The sequence below is a fragment of the Erythrolamprus reginae genome, chromosome 6 (assembly GCF_031021105.1).
Source record: "Erythrolamprus reginae isolate rEryReg1 chromosome 6, rEryReg1.hap1, whole genome shotgun sequence".
Classification (NCBI taxonomy): Eukaryota; Metazoa; Chordata; class Lepidosauria; order Squamata; family Dipsadidae; genus Erythrolamprus; species Erythrolamprus reginae.
This window is the reverse complement of record NC_091955.1, coordinates 73016375-73029670: the sequence shown is the minus strand read 5'-3', so window position 1 is coordinate 73029670 and position 13296 is coordinate 73016375. Positions and strand designations below refer to the sequence as shown.

Genomic DNA, 13296 nt, shown 5'->3' with positions numbered 1-13296 from the left:
TCAGCCTTCCATCCTTCCGAGGTGGGTAAAATGAGGACCCGGATTGTGGGGGCAATATGCTGGCTCTGTTAAAAAGTGCTATTGCTAACATGTTGTAAGCCGCCCTGAGTCTAAGGAGAAGGGCGGCATAAAAATTGAATAAATAAATAAATTGAATAAATAAATAAATCAAGCTAGAAAATTAACATATAGTGGTTTATCAGGATAGGATGGGGTGTTTCACACACACACACACACACACACACACACACACACACACACACACACATTCTTTGCCTACTTGAACTCAGTTAAAATTGTGGTTGCTAATGTCAAGGGCACTAACAGCAAAGTATTAGGTAACGTCTTGTAGTCTTACTTTGTGCCATGTAGAATCAATAGTTGGAATGATGTTGACCTTCTACAGTCTGAATGAATTATATAGAAGCTGGAAAGAGGAGATCAGCTAATTTATTATCTAATTTATTTGTAGAGTTCTTGTGTACTTCATTATAACCATACTACCTAGTGAAAAGCTACATGCCTCTATTGAGGTCAATAAATTTAAAAACATGTCCATTTGATAAGCCTCCTATTGAGGATTTAATTAAAACCAATTGAGAACTTAGAATTGGGATTTTCCTGGGACAAGAAAAAATCCCTCGGCATAATAATGAACTATAAAACCTTAAAGTTAATCGAGCATGACACAATGACAACTATTTGTGTAGGAGGCAAGGAACATCATGTACTTGGCAAACAAACCTTGGTGAAACCAAAGTACTGGAGACTGCCTGTAGGGTGGCCCAGGTGACATCTTTTGAGTTGGATAATTTGGGGTCTTATATTTTGCTTTCCCGTTATTAGACCCAGTTGAAATAATTGCCTATTTCTAAAGAAGAGGCACACCAAATTGTGGATGGAGTTTATTGCAGATCAGTTTGTTTTAGTTTAGTTTCGTGTACGTAGTTTTGATAGTAATACAGTGAACCCTCGATTATCGCGAGGGTTCCGTTCCAGGACCCCACGCGATGATCGATTTTTAGCGAAGTAGCGGTGCGGAGGTGAAAACACCATCTGCGCGTGCGCAGATGGTGTTTTTGCTTCCACTGCCGCCCGCCCTTCGCCCGCCCACCCCGTTGCTCGCGCCTGGGGTGCGCGCGCGCTTGGGGACACCCCAGCTCCGTTTCCCAGCTGGGAGGCGGAGGTGGGGTGTCCCCAGGCGCGCGCGCTTTCCCCAGCAACGCGCGTGCGCGTGGGGACACCCTAGCTCCGCTTCCCAGCTGGGAGGCGGAGGTGGGGTGTCCCCAGGCTCGCGCGCGCCGCCCGCCCATCTACGCATGCGTGGAAGGGCACGCATGCGCAGATGGTGGAGTTTACTTCCGGGTTGAAAACTAGCGATATAGCCCTTTCGCGATGCTCGAGGACGCGAAACTCGAGGGATCACTGTAACTGTCAAACACAGCTAGATTGTTGCCATCCTGGAATACATTTATAAACTAAATCTTGGAAAGTAACATATACAGTATGATGATTTGGTTGACAGTGATTATTCCCAGTGTATGCTTGCACAAAGTTAGCGAAAACAATACCAAATGAGCACAAGAGTGAAATGGATCATAATTTGTATATACATTGCTCTCTCAAATTTCGCAGGTTCAAACTTCGCGAATAGCCTATACCATGGTTTTTCAAAAAATATTAATAAAAAAATACTTCGTGGGTTTTTTTCTATACCATGGTTTTTCCCGGCCGATGATGTCATACGCCATTGCCAAACTAATAATTTTTGCAAATAAATAAAAATAATAATTTTTGCAAATAAATAAAAATAATAATTTTTGCAAATAAATAAAAATAATAATTTTTGCAAATAAATAAAAATAATAATTTTTGCAAATAAATAAAAATAATAATTTTTGCAAATAAATGAAAATAATAATTTTTGCAAATAAATAAAAATAATAATTTTTGCAAATAAATAAAAATAATAATTTTTGCAAATAAATAAAAATAATAATTTTTGCAAATAAATAAAAATAATAATTTTTGCAAATAAATAAAAATAATAATTTTTGCAAATAAATAAAAATAATAATTTTTGCAAATAAATAAAAATAATAATTTTTGCAAATAAATAAAAATAATAATTTTTGCAAATAAATAAAAATAATATTTTTTGCAAATAAATAAAAATAATAATTTTTGCAAATAAATAAAAATAATAATTTTTGCAAATAAATAAAAATAATAATTTTTGCAAATAAATAAAAATAATAATTTTTGCAAATAAATAAAAATAATAATTTTTGCAAATAAATAAAAATAATAATTTTTGCAAATAAATAAAAATAATAATTTTTGCAAATAAATAAAAATAATAATTTTTGCAAATAAATAAAAATAATAATTTTTGCAAATAAATAAAAATAATAATTTTTGCAAATAAATAAAAATAATAATTTTTGCAAATAAATAAAAATAATAATTTTTGCAAATAAATAAAAATAATAATTTTTGCAAATAAATAAAAATAATATTTTTTGCAAATAAATAAAAATAATAATTTTTGCAAATAAATAAAAATAATAATTTTTGCAAATAAATAATTATGTTTATAAATATCTGGATCACTAAGTGTGTTATTCAATGGTGAGTAGCAGTAATAATGGTGAGTAAATGGTTGTTAAGGGAATGGGAAATGGTAATTTAGGGGTTTAAAGTGTTAAGGGATGGCTTGTGATACTGTCCATAGCCAAAAATGGCATATTTACTTCCGCATCTCTATTTGGCGGAAATTCAACTTTCGCGGGCGGTCTCGGAACGCATCCCCTGCGAAAATCGAGGGAACACTGTAAACCTGGATTCCAGCAGAAATCCATAAGGATGAACTGACTATAGATACTACTGGAGAAATACAATTTTTAACTGAGATGTGAGAGTTTTCATTTGACAAAATACCAAATGGGACTGAGAAACAGAGAACAGCCTAAGAACTGAATATAAATATTCTGACATGTCCTGATTCTGGAACATACTTTGTATGTCTTTGTTATAACATTTGTTCAAAATAAACAAGATTTTAGATCCGGTTGTGGGTGGAAGTTAGTTTTGTTTTAGTGATACTTTTAAGACTTACTAGTAAGCCAGCCCTGGTATGTGCAATACGTAATCAAGAATAAAGCTATTCAAAGTCTTTCTGATTTCATTCCCAAAATATACTTTAGGATGAGGGTGCGCAACTTGGGCGTCCTCCTCAATCCACAGCTCACATTAGAGAAACATCTTTCAGCTGTGGCGAGGGGGACGTTTGCCCAGGTTCGCCTGGTGCACCAGTTGCGGCCCTATCTGGATCGGGACTCACTGCTCACAGTCACTCATGCCTTCATCACCTCGAGATTTGACTACTGTAATGCTCTCTACATGGGGCTACCTTTGAAAAGTGTTTGGAAACTTCAGATCGTGCAGAATGCAGCTGCGAGAGCAATCATGGGCTTCCCAAAGTATGCCCATGTTACACCAACACTCCGCAGTCTGCATTGGTTGCCGATCAATTTCCGGTCACAATTCAAAGTGTTGGTTATGAGGTTATGACCTATAAAGCCCTTCATGGCATCGGACCAGAATATCTCCGGGACCGCCTTCTGCCGCACGAATCCCAGCGACCGATTAGGTCCCACAGAGTTGGCCTTCTCCGGGTCCCGTCGACTAAACAATGTCGTTTGGCGAGTCCCAGGGGAAGAGCCTTCTCTGTGGCGGCCCCGACCCTCTGCAACCAGCTCCCCCCTGAGATTAGAACTGCCCCCACCCCCCTTGCCTTCCGCAAACTCCTTAAGACCCACCTCTGCCGTCAGGCATGGGGGAACTGAAATATCTTCCCCAGGCCTATACTGTTTATGTATGGTATGTTGTGTGCATGTTTTTAAACTATGGGTTTTTAGCTTTCTAATTATTGAATTTGTATTATATATTGTTTTCTCTTACTGTTGTGAGCCGCCCCGAGTCTGCGGAGAGGGGCGGCATACAAATTTAATAAATAATAATAATAATAATAATAATAATAATAATAATAATAAAATAAATGAACGAGAATAGGAACAGAGCTTCTATCTGCAATTCTTTAAAGCAGCTCAGTATTTAGAATCATGCTGCAACTATTGTAAAACCGTTGTAAAAGTTAGAGGCTACTTTTTCATTCCTTCATGCTCTGAAGCACTTACTGGAATTGAATCCATAATATTCCACATTCCTAATAGATAAGACTAGAACCCTGGCAAGTAAAAAAGAAGAGGGGGAAAACTATGTATTTATCTTTTAGAAATATATGGTACCTCTACCTAAGAACACCTCTACTTACGAACTTTTCTAGATAAGAACCGGGTGTTCAAGATTTGTTTGCCTCTTCTCAAGAACCATTCTCCACTTAGAAACCTGAGCTCCGAAACTGTAACCGGAAAAGGCAGGGAGAAACTTCCATAGGGCCTCTCCAGGAATCTTCTGGGAGGAAACAGGGCTGGAAAAGGCAGGGAGAAGCCTCCATGGGGCCTCTCTAAGAATCTCCTGGGAGGAAACAGGGCCTCTACCCTCCCTGTGGTTTCCCCAATCGCACACATTATTTGCTTTTACATTGATTCCTATGGGAAAAAATTGCTTCTTACAAAATTTTCTACTTAAGAACCTGGTCACGGAATGAATTACCGTAAGTTCATAAGTAGAAGTACCACTGTAGCGTAAACCACTACGTATTTTCATGGATTTTTTAGCATTTAATGGTGGCACAAATCATTAAAATATACAATGATGTGTACAAAATGGTCATACATAGACTTTATATTGAAATAACTTTCTAGATTATCTCCGGGACCGCCTTCTGCCGCACAAATCCCAGCGACCAGTTAGGTCCCACAGAGTAGGCCTTCTCCGGGTCCCGTCAACTAAACAATGTCATTTGGCGGGATCCAGGGGAAGAGCCTTCTCTGTGGTGGCCCCGGCCCTCTGGAACTAACTCTCCCCAAGATTAGAATAGCCCCTACCCTTCTTGCCTTTCGTAAGCTTCTTAAAACCCACCTCTGTCGTCAAGCATGGGGGAACTGAGATATTCTTTTCCCCTAGGCTTCTACAATTTATGTAGGGTATGTTTGTATGTATGATTGGTTTTAAAATAAGGGTTTTTAGCTGTTTTAGTATTGGATTGTCGCAAGTTGTTTTTACCACTGTTGTTAGCTGCCCCGAGTCTATGGAGAGGGGCGGCATACAAATCCAATAAATAATAATAATAATAATAATAATAATAATAATAATAATAATAATAATAATAATAAACCAGAAATAGGACACAATAAGTAAACACTAGGAAGATCATTAAATCTTTGTGATAATGGATTTGTATATTCTAGAAGAAATAATCTGGTTTTTTTTCCATCTTTTTTATTTAGCAACTATGTGAAGGAATATTGCAAGTATTAAGCAAAGATATAAACACATCCTATAGAGTTACTTGTCTAGAAGCTCTTCGCATTCTCTCAAGAGACAAGAAAGTCTTAGTTCCTGTAACAACAAAGACCAACATGCAAACCTTGATGAAGCTAGCAAAGCTGGATATTTTAGAAGATCACTTGGAGGACGTGACTGATTTCCCGGTCATAGTGGAAGCTTTAAAATGCCTTTGCAACATTGTTTTCAACAGCCCAGCTGCCCAGAAACTCAGCTTGGAACTGAACTTGGCAGCTATGCTTTGCAATCTTTTGAAAAAGTGCAAGGACCAGAAATTTGTGGAAGACATTAAGTGCTTTGATCTACGGCTCCTCTTCCTCCTTTCCCTCCTGCACACAGATATCAGATCCCAGCTGCGTAATGACCTCCAGGGATTGCCCCTGTTGACTCAGGCCTTGGAAAGTGCATTTAGCATAACGTGGACAGATAAGTACACAACCGCTGAAGACCAAGAGATGTCACCGCTGTCTCTTCAAGAAACGGATTGCGCCATCGAAGCACTGAAAGCTCTCTTTAACGTCACCCTTGACAGCTGGAACGTACACAGTGAGGTAAGGCTTGAGTTGAGATCATTCCGATCATGTTTATTTCTGTTTGTAGATTTCTGCCCTGATGTTTATGGATACAGTTAGGTAACAGACCAAAGATGTAGGCGAGCCAACAGACAGTAAGTTTCTCCAGAACAAACTTTTGGTAGTCTTCGACTTATGGCTGTTTGTTTAGTGGCAGTTCATTTTTTTTCCCCATGTGGATGTCTCCCCCTCCTTGGGGCAGGAGCTGGGCCAGAGCTAACCACAACATAAAGTACTCTTGTAATTAAGGTAGTTGCAAGTGTAAAAAATATCACAAACAGAACTGGGAGAAAGAAAACACTTAATGATAGTTGTAGGGTACAAATAAGCAATCACATCATACTAGGAAACAATATAAATCATACAAAGTTACAGTCATGCAGTTAGAAGTCAGAAGTGGGAGGAGATGGGTGATAGCTATCTTGTACATATTTGACAAATAAATAAATAATCCTGTCATTCTAATAATAATCCTCCCAGCACTCAAACTAGAAAACTGCTGTTCTGTATTCCATTTATCAGCTGTTCAAAGCATATGTAGACCATCTCTCATCCTTTCCTTATCCTAAGAAATTGCAAGGAACTTGTCTCCTCATCAGTTCCTTGGTTTTTGCTTCATCTTTGCATCTGCATTGGTTGCCGATTAGTTTCCGGTCACAATTCAAAGTGTTGGTTATTACCTATAAAGCCCTTCATGGCACCGGACCAGGATATCTGCGAGACCGCCTTCTGCCGCACGAATCCCAGTGGCCGGTTAGGTCCCACAGAGATGGCCTTCTCTGGGTCCCGTCAACTAAACAATGTCGTCTGGCGGGACCCAGGGGAAGAGCCTTCTCTGTGGCGGCTCCGACCCTCTGGAATCAGCTCCCTCCAGAGATTAGAACTGCCCCTACCCTCCTTACCTTTCGTAAACTCTTTAAAACCCACCTCTGTCGTCAAGTGTGGGGGAAATGAGACATCTCCCCCTGCCTATGTAGTTTTTGTGCATGATATGACTGTATGTATGTTTTTTTATATTGGGGTTCCTTGCTTTTAGATTTTTAAATGTATAACTGTTATTTTAGATTCTAATTATTAGATTTGTCGTTATATATTGTTTTTATCACTGTTGTGAGCTGCCCCGAGTCTGCGGAGAGGGGCGGCATACAAATCTAATAAATAAATAAATAAAATAAAATCTTTAGTTCACCATACCACTCCAAACATCTATGATAAAGTGATCATTTTCTAATTATTGCCTTACTAAAACGTTCAGTTTCTTTTCAGCTTCAGTGTACGGCATCATTGTTGAACCTATCCAACTTTGTTAATTAACCAAGTTTAAAGTTGAATAATGATTTTTAGAATATCCTTTAAAAAGTGATACAGGGCAAATAACTGATATATTTTGAAACAAATTAAACTCCACATATTTTAATGTTTTTAAAAAAGGGTCAGCAAGGTTGGTGCTGATCCAACTTGATCAGCTACTTAAACTCTTCATTCTGTACCATCTTAGTAGTCTTCAAGGGCAGCCCCACATTGCAATAATCCAGTCAAAAGATAAACAAGGGCCGAGTTACTATGAATAGAAGCTTTTCATTCTTTCAGTTACCAAAATGCTCATTGGAGTTGGAGTTGTGCAAAGGTCCTTCTGTAAATCTCACAATAAGCAAAAATAAATAAATATATAAACAAACAATGCATTGTGCTAAATGTTCAGAAAGTTGCTACATCTGTTTATCCTCTGGAGGTTGTATCAGGTTTTTATTCCCTCACAGACTTATTCCCTCATAGAAATATTTATTCCCTCATAGAAACATATGACTTGACCAGAGGGATGTTTTTGGAAAAATAAAGTTTTCTCGGTTCAGATTCTCATAGAAATCTTTTTTCGTTATCATGGGTGGTTAGTTAGATTTTTCTTTTAAAGAGTAAACTGGATATCTGAACCAAATATGTGGATAATGCCAGAGAAAGGTGTAGCCAGACCTGCAGTTGCGACCCTGTTTGGACAGGGAGTCATTGCTCACAGTCACTCATGCCCTCATCACCTCGAGGTTCGATTACTGCAATGCTCTCTACATGGGGCTACCTTTGAAAAGTGTTCGGAAACTTCAGATCGTGCAGAATGCAGCCGGAGAGCCATCGTGGGGCTTTCTAGATTCGCCCACGTTTCTACAACACTCCGTGGCCTGCATTGGCTGCCAATCAATTTCCGGTCACAATTCAAAGTGTTGGTTATGACCTTTAAAGCCCTACATGGCACTGGACCAGAGTATCTCCGGAACCGCCTGCTACCGCACGAATCCCAGTGACCGATAAGGTTCCACAGAGTTGGCCTTCTCTGGGTCCCGTCGACAAAACAATGTCGTTTGGCGGGACCCAGGGGAAGAGCCTTCTCTGTGGCGGCCCCAGCCCTCTGGAATCAACTCCCCCCGGAGATCAGAACTGCTCCCACCCTCCTTGTCTTTCGTAAAGTACTCAAGACCCACCTATATCGCCAGGCATGGGGGAACTGAGATTCCTCCCTAGACTTTTATATTTTATAATTGGTATGTATGTGTTGTTTGGTTTTAAATGAGGGGTTTTATATGGGTTTCTTTTTAATATTAGATTTGTTCTTTGACCTTGTTTTTACTATTGTTGTGAGCCGCCCCGAGTCTTCGGAGAGGGGCTGCATAAAAATATTATTATTATTATTATTATTATTATTATTATTATTATTATTATTATTATTCCAATAGTATTAGTCAGGCAACAGCTAGAATAGTATTAGTCAGGGAACAGCTAGATTAAATGTGAAAAGTAGAGCTAACCAATTCAAAATTGGGAAAAAATAGAGCCAAGAGGCTAAATCTTGGCATTTATAAGGATTGGTTATTTTATTTATGTCTCACTTAATTTTGAAAAGAATGATGGACACAGACATGATCCTGCATGGATTACAATGCTGTGGGCAGTTTATGGGATAGTGGGAGGCTGATTGCTTTCATAAACATGAAGTTTAAAACAAGAATAATCCAAAGTATGTGCATCGAGAGCTTTCAGATTGATAAGGGTACCATAGTGTGATTGTCTTCTTTTAATGTCTACTTTTCATGATTCTGAATTTCTGCTTTGAAGTCTTCATAATATATGTCCCTCTTCATAATTGGATTTATACAGAATGATTCTCATGAATTTCGTTATATGACTGCCATTCTGCGTCATTGCTTATTGACTCTGGGCCCTACCGAAGACAAAACTGAAGAATTACACAGGTTAGTGAAATTACAAATCCAGTTATTCTTAAAATGAGGTTCTAGTTAGGCCTGGTATTCAGCTCTTGTATCTAAATAATGATGTAAGTTAGTGTTTTTCATACATAGTGGACACAGCTTCTGAAAGTTTTAATATTAGAATTAATATTACACATCCTGAATTATTTGGTCTCTTCTTAAAGTAGTCTCTTAATTCCAGGGTCTATACAAAATGAAAGCATAGCCGACCATCTGAACTTTTGTTGAAAACTGAATTAATGTAATGAGAGCTTGTTTCCTTAATATTGTATAGCATGATTTATGGTAATACAGTGAACCCTCGAGTTTCGCGTCCTCAAGTATCACGAAAGGGCTATTTCGCGAGTTTTCAACCCGGAAGTAAACTCCACCATCTGCGCATGCGTGCCCTTCCACGCATGCGTAGATGGTGGAGTTTCCCCGCCGGGCAGAGGCTTCCCTGGGTCTTCCCCCTTCCCCCAGAGGCTTCCCTGGGACACCCCAGCTCCGCTCCCCAGCTGGGAAGCGGAGCTAGGGAGTCCCCACCGCGCGCGCGTTGCTGGGGAAAGCGCGCGCGCTTGGGGACATCCCAGCTCCGCTCCCCAGCTGGGAAGCGGATCTAGGGAGTCCCCACCGCGCGCGCGTTGCTGGGGAAAGCGCGTGCGCTTGGGGACATCCCAGCTCCGCTCCCCAGCTGGGGAGCGGATCTAGGGAGTCCCCACCGCGCGCGCGTTGCTGGGGAAAGCGCGCGCGCTTGGGGACATCCCAGCTCCGCTCCCCAGCTGGGAAGCGGATCTAGGGAGTCCCCACCGTGCGCGCGTTGCTGGGGAAAGCGCGCGCGCTTGGGGACATCCCAGCTCCGCTCCCCAGCTGGGAAGCGGATCTAGGGAGTCCCCACCGCGCGCGCGTTGCTGGGGAAAGCGCGCGCGCTTGGGGACATCCCAGCTCCGCTCCCCAGCTGGGAAGCGGATCTAGGGAGTCCCCACCGCGCGCGCGTTGCTGGGGAAAGCGCGCACGCTTGGGGACATCCCAGCTCCGCTCCCCAGCTGGGAAGCGGAGCTAGGGAGTCCCCAAGCGCGCGCGCACCCCAGGCGCGAGCAACGGGGTGGGCGGGCGAAGGGCGGGCGGCAGTGGAAGCAAAAACACCATCTGCGCACGCGCAGATGGTGTTTTTACTTCCGCACCGCTACTTCGCTAAAAATCGATCATCGCGTGGGGTCCTGGAACGGAACCCTCGCGATGATCGAGGGTTCACTGTATTATGATACAGACCTGTCCAGTAATTTCCAAGATACCATTATTTTCTAAACATTTTATAAAATAATTGTCACTATTAACCATTTAAGGATTTTTTCTATAAGCTTCTAATTTTAGAACTGTTAAAACTAGCCGCCCCGAGTTTGCGGAGAGGGGCGGCATATAAATCCAATAAATCTAATCTAATCTAATCACACCCAAAAAGCCACCTGCAAAAATCTTCCAGTTTTTTGAAAGAAGGAAACTGGAGGATAGTTATGCAATTAATATTTTTTAAATAGTAGATGAGTTTAGAAGATGAGCCCAAATACAATACCATTCCGGGGGGGGGGGGGAGTTTCCATTTGGCATATGCCATGACAGAGAAGGTCATGAGACACCAGAGTCCCATTAGATCAAGAGTGTGAAACTCAAGGCCCATGGGCTGGATGCAGCCTGCAGAGTGCTTAAATCTACCCCGTGGGACCAGCCTGTTAAATAGTAAAGGTCTGGCCCGCAGTGCTTCTGGCAGCCAAAATGGTGTTCGGGGGTATGTGCACCCCTCGTACCCCATTTTTGGTCTGGACAGTCTCCAGGCCTTTGCCAGTCTCTGCCAGCAAAAATGGGATGCAGGGGAGGGGGGGCATGAACACTTTCCTGCAGCACTCTGGCATGTTTTAGCCAGCAAAGTGCTGCAGGAGGCCATCCAGGGCAAAAATGGGGCATGGGAGATCATGTGTGCCCCCCATGCTTTTTTGGGGCCAGCAGAATGCTGCAGGAAACTGTCCAGGCTGAAAATGTAATGCAGGGGGCTGCGCATGGTCCCTTTGCCCCATTTTGGCAGGCAGGAGGCCATCTGGGGGGCTGCATCCTGTTTGGGCTGGCAGGGGATTGCAGGAGGCATCTGTCCCATCTCTTCCCCATCCCCACCAACTGACCTGCAGAATAGAACTACAATGCTGATCTAACCCTTAAAGAAATCCAGTTTGACACCCCTGTTTTAGATGATATAAAAGCGACCTGAACCATATTTAGCCTGGGGGCAACAGGCAAAAAGCATTGGAGACTAGTAACCTTACATGTTTGTGGCATGTGGGACTTTAAAAGTAACACCCTGCATATTGAATTGCATTCAGAGACCTACTGGAAGCCAGTGCAACTCTCATAGCAGTGCTGTTACACGGATGTATCACAATGTGCACAAAAACTGTATGCGCTACCATATTCTGGAAAAAAAATGTTTCTTCCAAATGTTTTTCATGTAGAGTACATTTTAATGGTTGAACTGAGATGTAATGACACTAATGAGTTGTGAGCAGTGGCTCCCAATGGTACAATTGTTGCACAAAATTAAGTTATGCAAAGCCCCTTTGGATCATAGTGGCCAGGAGTTGCAAGGAATCCCAAGTTGGAGATCAACTCTTTCTGCTACCCCAACCAAGTTAATGACAGAAAGTCCAGATCCAAGGATCAGGTTCTGACCCACAGTCACTTTGTTTTAGGGTTCAGTTGGAAGGCTGAGTTAAAACTCATTCTTCCCCGTCCAGATTTTCATACCCTCCAAACACTGGAAAAGAATCTCAGTGGCATCTTTCGGATAAAACAGGTCTCAGAATTATAATGGTAGTGTATTTTCTCCAGCTTTTCTCTGAAACCCTTGTAAATCAAAAACTTTAAAATGAGCATATATTAAATCTTATTTTTGTATGTCACATCCTTGATTCATTGTTCTTAAATTGTCACAGTAAAGGCTCTGTTTAAACAGTATTTCAAAATACATCCTTTCTGCCATGCTTCTTTATTGTTGTTCTTCTTCTAATGTAAATACCTGGGAGATAATCTAAACTTTTCATTGCATAGCTCTTCATTGTTTGGGAGAGCAATTGTGAAAGACGGGATTTATATCCAGGTAAGAACTTAAGAAAAATCCCATAGTGCCCAGTTTTTTAGAATTAAGGTCGTTCGGTGAAATGGTGTACCTGAGTGAGATTTTAAAATGTAGACTGTTTAACCAAGACCTCAATATTCATAAGTTACTCAAAAATAAATTCAAATAATGCTTGGCTCACGCTATACAGAATTAAATCAATCAGTCACTTCTTAGCTTTCTGGCTAATATTAAGTGTAATATAGATTTCGGATCATGGAAAAAGCCTCTGCTTAGATCTTGGTGAGCTGTTGAATATCAGAAAAATGCGGACGGAGAAGAGTCGGAAATTGTGGGAGTTTCATCACTGGAGACTTTCAAGAAGAGATTGGACTGTCATTTGTCAGAAATGGTGCAGAGCAGAGGTCCCCAAACATGGCGACTTTAGGACTTGTGGACTTCAACTCCCAGAATTCTCAAGTCAGCTTTCTGGGGCTTGAAAGTCCAGAAGTTTTAAAGTTGCCAAGTTTGAAGACCTCTGATGTTGAGTCTCTTGCTTGGGTGGGGTGGGGTTGAACTAGATGACCTACAAGGTCCTTTCCAACTTTGTTAATCTGTTAACCATTCCTTTGTTTTCTAGTTCCCTCTTGTAAAGTGATTCTTACAAGTATTGTCTGGAAGGTCATAAATTTAATTTTAAAGAGCTGTGAATGGTGACTTTGGAGCACATTCAGAGATTCTTTATTAAGAAACTTTTCCTAGACTGTTCTGCCCCTGTGTTTCAACCACCTGTAATTACAGGGTAATTAGTCCAGGAAGACACACATCACACGATAAAAGGAAAACCCAAACGTTTTTATAAACAGAAAAACAGAAACAGCTCCCTTTTTAAATGTCAAAGGGATTTTCT

At 40.9% G+C, this 13296-nt stretch overlaps 1 protein-coding gene across 1 annotated transcript in view; it reads left to right on the top strand.

Moving 5' to 3' along the window:
- Nucleotides 1–13296, top strand: part of RIC8B (RIC8 guanine nucleotide exchange factor B) — a 48944-nt gene that overhangs the window by 14379 nt on the left and 21269 nt on the right. Inside the window, exons 3-4 of the mRNA XM_070756247.1 lie at nt 5415–6023; nt 9192–9286. Coding sequence (XP_070612348.1) covers nt 5415–6023; nt 9192–9286 — 704 coding nt within the window. The remainder of the gene's footprint in view (nt 1–5414; nt 6024–9191; nt 9287–13296) is intronic.